Raw genomic sequence first — 14674 nt, forward strand, 5'->3', positions numbered from 1 at the left:
GAAAACCATAGTGATCTGGAAAACGCTGTGTTTCTACCATAAATGTCTGGAGGAAAATGCACAATTTAGTGTGTTGAATAAAGCACTAAAAGAACAAGCTGATGTAACTCTAATGGAATGGCAAGGCTCGTGTCTAGAGATTCTAGCGAACCTAAATGAATCAGAGGACGACCTATTGAACAACCCAGACAAAACAAAGAAAAAATTATACACGGCAGACTGGATAGAAACTCAGGAAAATAATGGGAAATACAAAGGCTATGAAGACTTCTGGGCACAGCCACGTAAACTGAACCAGATACCGAGATACCTGTTTTTTTTTTCCCGAACTGGTACTTTCGATCCCTTTTTTTACGATTTAGATTGAACATTTTACCAACGGGAGAAATACTGCAAAGAAGGAAACTCATGGATAGAGACGCAAGATGCAGAATATGTAACATTCTAGGAGAGAAAGAAACTTTGAAACACCTCATACTTCACTGCGCCGGACTAAGGGATGCCCGTGAACAGTGTTTGGGGGACACTCTGAGAAGCTTCATGACAAGAAGCACGGAAGACTGGTGGAGGATCTTCGTCGAAGGAGAAATAATGAAGGTTAACATAGCGCTCATAAAACGGGTGATCTTAACACTTAAGAAACTGGAGGGCTGCCTCCGTGATGACGTTCAGACTAAAAAACAGTGGAATGCCCAGTGATAATCATGACAGGCATGTGAGCACTATGAAGAACATTAGAGAGTGGACAAACATTGAAAACGGTCTCCATGAATGAGTTGGTAAATGAAGGAGTCAACAGGTCAAAGGTTTATAATATGGAAAACCATATAATCTGTATGAATAAATAATTAAAAAAAAATACATATACTTCTGACTGGCTTCTGAAGAACTGCTTATGGGCTTGGAAGGTTTCACAATTTGCTTACTTATTTCTTGTAAATGCTTTTGCTATTAGAAGCCTCTGGGAAAGAGATATGCATGGAGTAGATGCTAGCTAGTATGTATGTTAATTGCACTCAGATTTGCAGCAGGAATGGACTAAATAAAATTATTGCACACACATGCTAGTTCTTTAATGGCCCGCTCCATAAAATCAGCCATTAAGTAATACTCTCCACGTTGGAATACTAAGTGCAGCTGAAGCTAGTTGCTGGAACCGTACGAGCATTGTGGTCCCTTGAAAACTGCCACAGATACAATGGAGGAGAATAGGAGATATGCCTTGCCAGTGTTCTGGAAAGAAAAACACATTTTGTTTGTATTCCGGGCGACTCAAACTCAAAGTATTTGTTGAGTAAAAGTTTCCAACTTAATGGCCCTGCTAGTGTTTACATATCCCCCGAATATTACTATGTCAGGTTGGCAGTCACGTTTACATATCACCCGAGTATTACCATGTCAGGTTGGCAGTCATATTTACATAACCCCCAAGTTTTACCATGTCAGGTTGGCAGTCATCCATTTCCAAATGGTTGAAGTGAGTTTAGGGCACCAACTGCCTCAAACAGACATGTAAATCACTATCTCGAGAAGGCACATTAGTCGCAATGGCTGGAATCTTCCAATAGCAAGGCCAGCAGGGCCCTGTGCAAAGACTCACTAGACACCGCCCACCTCTCTCTGCACCGCCACCCTGTACAGCTGTACCCCTCCTTTGTGCCCCTCTGTATCCAACCTCATGCTGTATATCAGTTCTGTTGCTACCTTTGAAAAGCGCTCTGTTATGCATCTGTTTTGGTGTATACCTCTGTAAAGCGCTCCGTTGCTTCTCGGAGCTAGTTCCGCACTCAATAAATGTAATGATAATAATGATAATAATAATTCATGGTACTACATACATGTGAGCCAGTCCTATACCTGGCTCCCAAAAGCTGAGTGGGTGTCGCTTGCGAAACATCAGGTACCTACATCCAGAACTGGGTAAATGCTCTAGGAATGTACAAAACATTTACATTGGATAGGCACCATGTGCCCAGATAGAAGAATCAATTCACTACCTTTCTGAATTACAGATGATTGGCGAGCAGGTAAGTTGCGGAGTCTCACATACTGTAAATCACATCACAACAAGAAAAAGTCTATTTTCTCTGTATCCAAGATGTGTTTTAGGTACTTCAATATAAATGATATAAGAAGCAAGAAGATTCTGTGATGTTTGGTGGTACAGACATACACGGGGAAAGGATGGTGTGTGTATGGTACAGTGTTCCTCACTTTTGCCGAATGGCAACTTTACCGAATGGATATTCGTGAATTATTTAACTCTTTTTTTTTTACCACAGTTGGTAAGTATGGGTAAAGTTTATAAAGGGGTGGGGAGTAGAAGTGTGGGTGCAGGGCCTGTCCACAGCTTTCTGTGGTGAAAAAAGAGGTGACATCTGCAAAAGAAATCGGCAAAGTTGACATTCGACAAAAAAAAATAATAATCGGCAAAGCCGGATAGATCCTATATTACACGTGGGTTAATGTTTCTAATTTCATGCACAGTTGTAGTCAATGCAGAAGATGTAAGGATAGTTTTTATTTGTGTTGACTTTTGGCCAGTTAGTCATGCAGCCAACTGTTGTCTTGTACATGGAAAAAGTCAGGATCGCCTCTATGAAGTGCTGCATTGCAAGCATTCTGTGCTGATCTTACCAGTCTCCCTGCTAGTTAATACATTGCAGAAGGATGCACACAGGATGGGAGGCTATGAATCGCATGCTCCCCGTGGCAAGCGGAGAACAGTGTATGGCTTTACAGTACAAAGGGTGGAAGGGCGCTGCTACTATGAAGGCATTCTAAATTCTGTTCACCTTAGCTGGATACCACATGGCCAATGCTGAATGTCTGGAAATGTGTTAGTCGGCATCGGTAATGAAGTGAGCACGTAGGCTTTGGATGGTATTGGTAGTAGCTGCTATATAATAGTAATACCAGTCATGTGATGGTACTACCAGCACAAATGGTGAAACTAATGTAATAATGGAGATGAGAGCTGCACCAGTTGTAGCCACGCCCCTACCTGTCTCGGAGTATACACAAAGATATAAACCGAGAACTGGTATATAAACAGTTAAACACAAAGATCCCCACATTGATCATTGAGTGTACAATAGATTGTGTGACTTAGGTAGGACAACAGGTAGATTATATTTTGCCTTGTATAAACAGGAAGGGAACTATAAAATGGTGATGCACGTAGACATGGAAAACACTTGCACGTAGACACGAAGAGCACTTGTCCACACTTACACTTACACGTATACATTAAGAACGCAAATATGTAAGACATAGAGAAAACAACATGGCGGCGAATGAACAGAAGTGCCACCATTGCTTACACCAAAACCTTGCTAGGCCTGAATTCTGAAATATTGCAACTGGACATAAAATGACTTTGGAAATAAGCTTCCAGGACTCACAATGCTCGGACGAGCCCCAGACATCAATGTCAATGCACCAATGAGAGTTTTGCATAGTAAGCTGAAACCACACCAGATAATGTTTCAAATGGCATACAGCATCTAATTATTAAAGATAATTAGTTGTAGTTGGTGGCAGTGAAAAACACACATATCCTTGAAGGCCAGGTGCAGGTAGCTACGGTGTCAAACAACCCCATATCAAATGAATACACAGTGCCCTGAGTGGCTGCCGAAAGAAAGCACACACACATTATATTAGCATAAAATCCAACAAATAGCTGAAATTGACCCCCTGAACAGTGTTCCTCAACCATGTATTCCCAACAATGACCATTCATTCCCGACTCAATTAAATAGTGATCCTGCCACTGCATTAGCACATCCAGACGCCCATCTATCCTTGCCTATCACATAACTTGGCACTGTGTAAGGTGTTCGAGGTCGAATGAGAAAATGTCTGACCAATGAAATTATGTTCCTCTTATCTACTAGTGTAGTACAGGGCCACCCGATGAGGTTCTGAATTGAAATGTATCATTTATAGAAGGTTTTACACAGGAGGAGCCAGTTATAAAAGAACCAACTATAACGAGCTTCCCTTATAAATAATCATATAGCCTATACTCTAACGTCCAATCCAGGACTAGAATAGAAGTTGTATGATAATTGTTCATCGTGACATCATTTATGATGTGTTTTTGGTGTAAAAAGTTATTGTTCCTGTTGCCATTTTGAGATTGTATTTGTACACTCTCCCAGCGGCCATTTGATTCTGAATAAAGCTGGGTTTTCTCGTGCACTTGGAGTTACTCCATTGACTATTTTTGTCTTAATTGTACCTTTCGGGCCTAACACTGCCTGGACATATGATGACAATAGCTGGCAAATGATGAATGCCTGAAAAGTACCTCTAGAATGCCTTTACAAAATGGCTGACTTTTGGCTTTGTCAATGTTTGGATAACATGAGACCGCCCAGGGAGCAGCATTCTACTAAGTTCTCTGATATGCATTAAATGACATCTCTGTCAGTGACACGTACCTAGACCCAACAATCTCTACTCAAAAGCTGCCCAAATAGCCGTATCATATGTTCCGCGAGAATTGAATGATCCAAAACAAAAAGGCCTTTTGGAGGTGGCAAGACTGGCAACTGACTAAGGTGGGTGCTTAATTTCAGACTAATTCGAAAAGCTAATTGTTACACAACAGATGGTCTTAAGTATATTTGGTGAGTCAAAGACAAATGAAAGTAAAAACAGTGTAGTTATTTAAACAGACATTGGCTAACCATAGACATAACAGACGCTATTTGATAAGTTCAGAAAACGACAGCTTTTCGACAGAAATTCCAAAGCAAAATGTACCTTCACCGGGCAGGTCATCCCGTCCAAATATGAACAGTTTATATCCGCAAAGTCGCTCCAGAACCTCAGGTAGCACTTTCAGCACAAACAGGTTTATGGGGTAAATATGTTGAGCTTCATTACCCCTCGGAAACATGACATAGGCATCGTACGTCTTCCCATCCGACTCTGCAACAAAATTAGCAATGTTATGTATAACACGTTAAAATAAAGGACACTTAAATTGTTTCACCCACATTTCAGTCCAATACACTAGTGAGCAGTGTTTGCTTTCCATGCAAGCAAGGTCAGCAATTTTCAGGAAAAAGAGTGGCTTGCGGTAGAGACATTCTGAAACCATGTGCCCTCATTTCTGCTATTTACAAGGCTGCATGATGAACATTTCTGATTTCTTTTCACAATGATGTTTACACCCTTCATCTTTTTTTTCTGTCTACTCCACACCATTTCGTTTCCTCCACAGATTGTACTTAATCCGTTTATTTCTGTAGTCAGATTTTAGGCATAAACAGGCTTTACTGCACGGTCACCGTCAAATGCTAGATTGTCAGTGTGATTGAGTTGCACAGCACCTCCAATGCAAAAAAAAAACCGCATACACAAAAATTGAGGCAAGGCGCACGTTAATCCTCATTTTTCAACTACACTTTGTGATGCACCCGCTTTTCCAGCCCATCAACGTTTTATGCATATTGTATACGTTGGTCAGACGTAGTGCAAATGAGGTACAGGGTAACACAACGTTATATCAAAACTGTTAAAAGAACGAACGCTTGAAAGTTCTTGGCGGAAGCTCTGCAGCAGTGTCCTTGCATTTGTTGACATTTATAGTTCACATGTTTATTTTTCATGATGATAATGATGTGTTATTTATATAGCGCTTTCGCCAAAGCCCTTTACCTATAACATATTTACATACAATATCACCCAACTGAAGTTGGCACTCATTTATCAACCCGGAAGGATGAAAGACTGAGTTGGACTGGCCAGGATTCAAACCTGCGACCTGGAATTCACCCACAGATCTCAACAGTGAGTGCTCAACCCACTGAGCTAACTTACTGGCTTACTGACTTTATGAGCCAGCCCTAGAGCTTGTAAAAAACCCAAACCCTGATGTGTAAACTGGGGACCCTGGGTTCCTGAGGGCTGGCGTTATACCATTTATCACCAAGCGCAGGAAAAGCAGAATCCTGGTGGGTGGGAGTAGGGCAGCCAGGGGATGGAAGGTGAAAGGCCTCTTTAAAATCCAGTAGTCTGGTCCGGCAACGGGACATTAGGCCTATGAACAGTATGTGTGCGTCAGGAAATGACTTCTGCTCTGCAGGACTATAAGGATGAGCCGTGGCTAAGCTGCCTATTCAGTCCACACACTTGTGAAAACCAACAGTGATCCCAATTATAAAGGCAAACCATGCACAGTCAAGAGACATATACACCTCCATCACCGTTTGTGACAAATGAGGTCCAAAGGAAGTTACACTATCAGAAGGGGTGTGAATGTGATCCAGTAGTAAACCAGACAGCAGAGCAGAGAAATCTAAACGAAATATATATAATTTAATTAAACACACTAAAAGAAATATCCAATCATGGTTCTGCAAAATTCTATAATATGTATATATACATATACTTTCATTAAAACACTAATGTACAAGTAACTATAAAAAGACTATAAACACCAGCCTCTAAAGAAAAGCCAGAGAAATGCAAAATGTAATGGGTAATCACGTTGCAATCTTCGGCTGCATGTTGATCGGTGCCAAGAGGGAGGTCTCCTTTCCCAGTGGTGGGGTTGACTTGGATGAACAGCTGTCCCTGCGCATGGTCAGCCTGGGCCTTGGCACCCGGGACGAGCTGCACGTGTTGGAAGCTAAAGCCGTGGGGCTCTGCGGCGTGGGACTATGAGTGCCCGTGGCCACCGTCCAGCCCCGGCTGCAGTCCACAGTACTCATGGGGGACATCGACCTTGTCTCGCCGGTCACGTTCTGCCTCATGTCAGGCTACGGCCCATTGCACATTAGTGGTGAGCACCTGGTGGCCTCTGGGAGGTGTGAGGCAAAGCGGGGTGCCCTAAAACAGTTCGCGAAAGCAACGAGGAAAAAAGTACACACAGATTTCCCATTCTTCCATTGGAGCCAGAACCAAAGCATCGAAGACCCCTACTCCCACCATCCACAAGGCTGCTAGAGCATCGCTGCACTCCGGCAGCGAGGTACGCCCAGAAGGGCTTTATTTGTGGAGTTCACACGTGGCTGACAAGCTGAGCGGTGAACGCACAATTTTTTATGCTGCTTTTACCAGCCTTATTTTGATCTGAAGGCAGCTGTGTTTTTTTATGCTAATGTGTTAGTTTTGCGTGCCCACCGCATCCAAGCATAATTTTGGGCATCACTGTGCTCAGGTATTCTGACCTCCTCCATCATGGCCATCACTCCTGCAGAGACCAGAGTGCTTGGCTAGGGTGGCAATAACCATCCTGATTGGCCTGTTCTCCATCAAAATAGCCAATACGGGTAACTGGCAGGTGAAAGTCAGCCCCCTCCCAAGGCTCACTAATAAGGACCACCTCTTTGGCCCACTACTAAGGCCCCTGTCTGGCCCTGTCCAGCGATCAAAGGCACTCCCATGATGCTGTCTCACCTACTCTCACCACTCAAACTATCCTTCTGCACTCTACTCTCAGGACCATAAACATTGTGCCACCAACGCGCTGAGGTAAGCAGTCCATGTCACCTGCCTGGGCTCCGTCTTTCCTCTTGGCTTCCTATTGACTCATACCTCCTCTGGGCCGCAGTATCCTAAAGTTGTTCTCTACCTAATTGTAAAAGCTACTCACGTAGGTGTGTGTTTTCCACCTGTGCTTTCCCCCATGTGTTGTGATTTCTAGTGTTTATAGTGAAATTCGAACTTGGGTGTGTTTTCCACCTGTGCTTTCCCCCATGTGTAGTGATTTCTAGTGCTGATAGTGAAATTCGAACTTGGGTGTGTTTTCCAACTGTGGTTTCCCCCATTTATACTGATTCCCAGTGCTTCTGGTATAGGTTTTTTTACATCTGTGTGCCTACTGCAGAGTGTACCTATTTTTTATTTTTCTCTGTATGACAGACTCTTGCCGTTTATATGACTGTACCATTTACGCTTATAGCACTTGCTCATTCTGAATGGTTCAAGGGCCAATAAGAATGTTGATTACTGCATTTCCCCCTGTTGTCTGCCCTGCCTGAAGCACTTTTGAAAACTGTTTTTGTTGTATAGTTGCTATACAAATGACTAATACATACATAAATAAATCACTCCAGTTTTTCAGCAGGGAGGAAATACAGGCAAGAAATGCAATACGAAAGGATGTGTATCTCAGTGAAAGAATGTGCGTGTCATGAATCTCCCCCGTCTCACCTGAGATCGCTTCTTGTACGGTTCCGTGGGAAGATTCTTCTCGCGGGTGGATCGAGTCTTGTACAGGCCCGCACGAGTCTCTTCCGACTCCAGCGTGCGTTCAGAGTTCCAGGATATTCGTGGGAGCAGGATGTCCAGGAAAGAAGGAGCAGTCACTAGTGTACGAGGATTCCAGGAACAACTTGGAAAGGAAAGGAGTAAGAATAAAGGACCAGGAACTAGGAAATAGAAGGATTTTTCGAGCTGCAATACATGTGTAGTCACTACTTGTTGATAGTGTTGAGACGCACGGGGCCGCAGGGGCGTGGCATATTTATGGAACGTGCTGCGTCTGCCGTAAAGGCTGGTGCGAGGCAAGTTACTTGATACTTGGGAGTAATAGTGTATACAAGCCCGCCGCGATATGGACCAGGAAGTCCAGAAGGGGCGCGTTCTGTGGGTCGTGACAGCATGCCTCCTCCGAAAACCTGCTCCACCAGGTTTGCCCGGGTGTATGAGATGGAATCTTCTGAGCAATCGAGGGGTATTCAGGTTAGAAACAGGTTCCCAGGTTCTTTCACTAGGAGGATATCCTTTCCACTCAACTAGGTATTGAAGGTGACCCCGTTTATACCTGGAATCGCATATTCTGGATACTTAACATTCCAGTTGATTGTCCACAATCACGGGATTGGGTCTGCAGGATTTCCGGGTGGATCGGATGTAAGGTTTTAATAGACAAGTGTGAAAAACGGGGTGAATTTTCTTCCAGGAGTCTGGTAGCTTGAACCGGAATGAGAATGAGTTGATGATTTCTTTAATGGAAAATGGCCCATAGTACCGGGGGGGCTAATTTGTTTGGTCTTAGATGTCGAGGTAGTAGTTTCGAGGACAACCAGACTTGATCACCAACAGAATAGGAAGGCCCTGGTCTTCTCTTGGAGTCCGCATAACGCTTAGTGTGTTTCTGGGCCTTTTCTAAGTATTCCTTGGCTTCCTTGTGTATGTTGATGAGAGTTTTGATCCAGGAATCGACAGTAGGTACTGGTGTGGGATGTGGAAGAATAGAAGGTAAAACTGACGGATGAAATCCTTGACTGCAATAGAAGGGGCTGGTCTTGACTGCTGAGTGATCGGAATTGTTGTAGGCAAATTCAGCCACTGGTATAAGGAGTGACCAATCATCCTGAACCTTGGTGGCGAACCAACAAAGGTACTGTTCAAGGGTCTGATTTACACGTTCCGTAGCTCCGTTGGTTTGTGGGTGATAACCTGATGAATGAGCAGGTTGGATCCCTAGGATGCGACAGAGATGTTTCCAGAACTATGAGATTTATTGAGGTCCTCGGTCTGATATGATCTTGGAAGGAAGTCCATGAAGACGGAAAATGTGTTCCAGGAAGATTCCAGCGAGTTCTGATGAGGATGGTAGTTTATACAGAGGTGTAAAATGAGCCATGTGAGTGAACAAGTCAATGGTGACCATGATTGACGTGTATCCCCTGGAAGGTGGTAATTCCACAATGAAGTCTGTAGCAATGATTTCCCAAGGTCTTGAAGGTACTGCCGGTTGCAATAGAAGACCCGCCGGTATCTTGTTATCGTGCTTGTTTTGACTGCAGATAGAACAGGGTTGGATGTACAGTTGTACATCAGTCTTCATTTTAGGCCACCAAAATTCTCTTTGTATAAGACAGAGGGTATTGGTGATACCACCATGACCGGAGTGGAGGGTATCGTGGCAGAGGTTTATTATCTTTTGTTGTAATTTCTGTTTGGGGATGACCAGGGTGTTATCCTTAAACAAATATCCGTCCTTGGATCTTAGATTCCATAGATTTTTCTCTTGGAAATGTCCTTCCAGAGCTCAGAGGATTGTGTTTGCATCCGTACTTCTTCCAAAAGACTCACAGCTTGGGCTACCAAAATCGTGTGGGGAAACATCTTGGGATAGGCCCGATCTTCGGTAGTTTTGTAGTCTGGACGCCGAGATAAGGCCTCAGCGATTATGTTTTATGTTCCAGGAACATGACTGATGTGAAACTGGTACTGGGCAAAGAAGAAGGCCCAACAGGCTTGACAACTGTTCCTACACTCCAAGAATTGTAGAACTTGAAGGTTTCGATGGTCCGTACGAACCTGGACCGGATGTTTAGCTCCCAGGAGAAGATGTCGCCATTCTGTGAAGGCTTGGCGGATGGCTAATAGTTCCTTTTCAAAGACGGAATAATGTGTCTCACTGGGGATCAGAGTTCATGAAAGAAATGCAATTGGGTGTTCCAATTTGTCCTCAAATTCTTGCTTCAAGACTATTCCTATGGTGTAGCCAGAGGCATCCGTCTCCACTAGGAACGGCCGATTAATGTCGGGTTGAGCTAGGATGGGGGCTTGAGTAAATTCTGTCTTTAGACATTGGAACGCTTTGTCTTGAGGCGTAGAACAGAGGAAGGGAGTGTCTTTCTTCAAGAGAGTGATGATCGGTTGGACAATCTCAGAAAAGGTGGGTATGAATTTCCAGAAAAAATTTGCAAGTCCCAGGAAGGATTGAACTTGTTTCAAAGAAGTGGGAGTTGGCCAAGAAAGTATGGCCTTTACCTTCGAATGATCCATACCAAGTCCAAAGGGCATGACCAGGTATTCATAATGTCCAAAGGGTGTTCTAAAGGCTGTTTTCCATTCGTCTCCTTCCTTGATACGAATCAGATGATAGGCACCTCTGAGATCCAGTTTTGTGAAGATTACAGCTCCTCTCACTGCTTACAGGATATCCGAGATCAAAGGTACGGGGTAACGGTTCTTGAGGGTGCATTGATTTAATCCACGGTAATCAAGACAAGGTCGAAGTTCCTTGGTGTCCTTCTTGGGAACATAGAACAACGAAGCTCCGGCTGGGGATTTCGATGGTCTTATGGTGCCGTTTTCAAGGTTGTTATCCAAGTATTCTCGGAGGGCCTTTTTTTCTGGTATGGATAGGATGAACATCCTCCCAAAGGGAATCACTGCTGAAGGCTCTGCGTCTATAGCGCAGTCTTCAGGTCTGTGAGGGGGTAGAGCCTGGACTATGGCATTTGAAAACACATCAGCATAATCCTGATAGGCCTTTTGAACCGGAATGATGTTGGAAACCATGAGTGTCTCTCGTTGATCTGTTGAAGCACCATTGGACGGTATCAAGGAAGGAACCGGGGACAAACAATGGGACAGACAATACTCTGAACCCAGAAATAAGGATCTTGCTGTCCAATTGATATATGGATTGTGCTTCTGCAACCAGGGCATGCCTAGTACCATGGAATAGTGGGCTGATTTGATGATATCAAATTTGATTAATTCCTGGTGATGGTTTATTGAAAGTCGTATTTCCTTAGTCTGTAAGGATATTGGTCCTGAGCTGAGTGGTCTACCATCCATTGCCTCTACAGGTTCCGTTATACCCCGGGCTTCGAATGGAATACAGTACTTAAAGACCCAATCTTGATCAATGAATACTCCCATAGCCCCAAAATCCACCAGGGCCAGAATGGGGTAGGTTTCATTCTTTGACAATGATAAGAAGGCCTGCTTCAAGGGGTCCAATCCCTGTTCTTGTGACAAGTGGGCTTTGCCTGCTTGCATCATACCAAAAGCGTTTTATGAAAAAGGAAGTGAAGGAGGAAGGAAGGATAGCAACAGAGAGAAACACGATGGTGGAACCCTTCCCTACTTCTGTTGAGCTCCCTCTGGCTACTCCACCCCTGTCCTCCAGACCCACAGCAACAAAGGCCATTTTGTATGCAACACTTTTATGTGAGGCTAGTCTTTTTGGATAGGGTGTGCCCTGTTATTCCTGTTTGCAGGACAGCTACTGTTGATGGGCTGTCAAGCTGGAGAGAGCTGTTACCCAACAACACAAAGCATAAAAAAATAAGGCAGGCCCCACTGACTTTGGTCCTACTGGGTGTATCAGAGACAGCTAGTTTGATGCAAATACACACAAGCTGTCCAGGGCTGGGATGGCTCACAAAGTTGACACATGTATGATACAGATTCAGGTGTTGCTTTTCTAATTATATGAAATACCAGGCACCATACCCCAATCTCAGGTATGGTTATGATTAGAACCGCCACTAGGATGGTGGTTCTTACAATTAGGTAGTTGGGGAACAGCGTTCCATATTCTAAATGCAGCCCCTGCAGGGCCAGCTTAATCATGTTGGTGCCCCGGGCATGGACATCTTTAGGGCTCCCCTCCATCAAACCAAAGGAATTAAGTGATCATGAATATCTGGTGGCGCTCCCCCACCCCCACAGTGAGCATACCCCATAGGTAGATATGCTGCCTCGCAGCATTCAAAATAAGCCTGTTTACTCCCTTCAAGTCCCCCTACCCTCTTCATTATTGCTCTAATCAGAATGATAAACAAGTAGCATTTGAAGGCCAACATTAGCAATCTACGAAGAGGTTACTAGAAACAGGATACTTTCTATCAATATAAAAGGTACATGTAACCCAGAACAGGCAGATAACTCACATTAGCTGCCTCAGAGCATGCAACAGTGTTCAAGCATGGATAGAGTAGACCAATTGTAAGGAAGGAGAAAGCTACACATAGCATAGCATGGATAGTGAATGCAAATTAGAAGCTACCAGTAAAGTGTCTCTATCCAGACATACTGAGTTTAGAAGTGGGACATGGTTTTCAAATAATGTTGCCATTAGAGATCAAGGGAACACGTGCGTGTGGTGTGCAGTATATCAATGCTCACTAGTCTAGTGGAAGCAACCCTATAGCCAGTGAAACCATGAGTGAGGCTTTTATGAAGATACTACCCTGAGAAGGAAATCACTCTGAAAGGCTGACCATTTTGAAATGTTTAGGGACTAGCAATTCTGAGAGGTTAGGCAATACAAGATTACATGAGATGCCGAGGATCACACATTGCTTAAGGGGTGAAGCTGGGATTTGTGCCAACTCTGCAATTTCTGCATTTGAACACTTTCTTTTCCAGCTCTTACCATGTATCAAAACAATCTAATTTTATAAAACTGAATTGAAAAGTACACAAATCACATTTCCAAACCTGGCAATTTTTAAAACCAAAATATTACAGAAGGGTGTGACGCAAAATGGGAATGATTTTAGCTTCATTCTCTCCATCATCAAGGCAAGTATATAAGTACCAGCATACCAATTGATGTGATTTACCAGATTTAATTTGGGTATGTCTTTTGTACTTTTAAGCTTTAAAGACTTCCAAAACAATGGCTTGTGAAATTGTCATTCATAAACGTGCAGAAAAACCTTTGACTTTTACACAAAAAGCAAAAGGTTTTTTGTGTCAGATGAGCAGAGCTTAAAATATGCTTGCCCAAGGCCTACAACATCTGGTCCGCTCTCTCCTGTCTACCACCCCTTCCGCTCAAATGGCCTACATAAGATGAAAGATCAAGTAATGAGCGAAACAATGCCACCAGCATGCAAGAAGGCAAACCTCACAGAAGACAGCACAGTCTTTGGAGGGGATTGCCTAGGCTTTAGGATACCCAATCTGAACAAACACATTTCTAGACATTCACCATACGAATGACATTTTAGTTTTTATATCAACCCCTTTCTGGTGCAGGCACATTGCTGATAATAGCACCTCTTGTGCTGCAAAACCAAGTACATGTGCAGGCAGGTTTATAAACTTCAGACATGGGAAAGGTTCAGCCAGCCTTGCTGGAATATGCTCTACTAATTTATTTTTTTGAGTTTTTTTTTAATTTGTATTTGGTTTACCAACCTTTTACAAAGGAATTTAGAGAAGAGAAAAAATAATTATCGCAAAATAATAACAGCGTAATAACAAAATAACAGAAAGCAAAATAGCACAATAAACATAATCCACATTTTTCAATAATTTTGGAAAACTGGAACGCAATGGAGAAACAAATTATATAACTAGCAATAACATATTGTAACATTTAGTGAAGTTAAAATTACTCTACAAAAGTTAAAATATTTCCCATTCAAAACTAAAAAAGTTCTTACTATACATCTTTCCTTTCCGTATCCAATTTTAGTATTTAATAAATCAGGTAAAATATGCATACATACTATTTTCCCCTCATTACAGATCATCTTGTGATATTGCAGTTTCCAACATTTGAATTACTGCTATTATCAAACCGGGCGAATGTCCAGAGATCATCCAATCCCGGAACATTCCTGATATGTAGTGGGGGGAATCAATCCCAAATTTATCAAACCAGATACACCTTGCAGGCCAAGTCCCTTCACAATCCAATAATAGATGTTTAACAGTTTGTTCTTCTGGTTCTTCTTCTAATCTTTCATATGAACACATGTCCCTGCAATAAGTGCTTAACACACTGAGCTAACTTCTGAACCATTTTGGCACTCAATTAATCAATATGGATTTCAACTTGGGCTATTGCACATGATCAACATAATAACATAAGAATGCTACAGAAGTTGTGTGTTATGGAACACACAAATTATGTATTCCACAGTGAACACAGAAAGCATTACATGATTAA

At 42.9% G+C, this 14674-nt stretch overlaps 1 protein-coding gene across 4 annotated transcripts in view; it reads right to left on the reverse strand.

Annotated features, from left to right (window-relative positions):
* The window catches only part of LOC138526335 (interleukin-1 receptor type 1-like), a 450187-nt gene that overhangs the window by 71057 nt on the left and 364456 nt on the right, over positions 1-14674 (reverse strand). For all 4 annotated transcript variants that reach the window (XM_069636950.1, XM_069636948.1, XM_069636947.1 and 1 more), the window contains one exon: positions 4774-4941. In XM_069636950.1, coding sequence (XP_069493051.1) covers positions 4774-4941 — 168 coding nt within the window. The remainder of the gene's footprint in view (positions 1-4773; positions 4942-14674) is intronic.

This window comes from Ambystoma mexicanum, chromosome 7p, assembly GCF_040938575.1.
Source record: "Ambystoma mexicanum isolate Mex_15411 chromosome 7p, UKY_AmexF1_1, whole genome shotgun sequence".
Lineage (NCBI taxonomy): Eukaryota > Metazoa > Chordata > Amphibia > Caudata > Ambystomatidae > Ambystoma > Ambystoma mexicanum.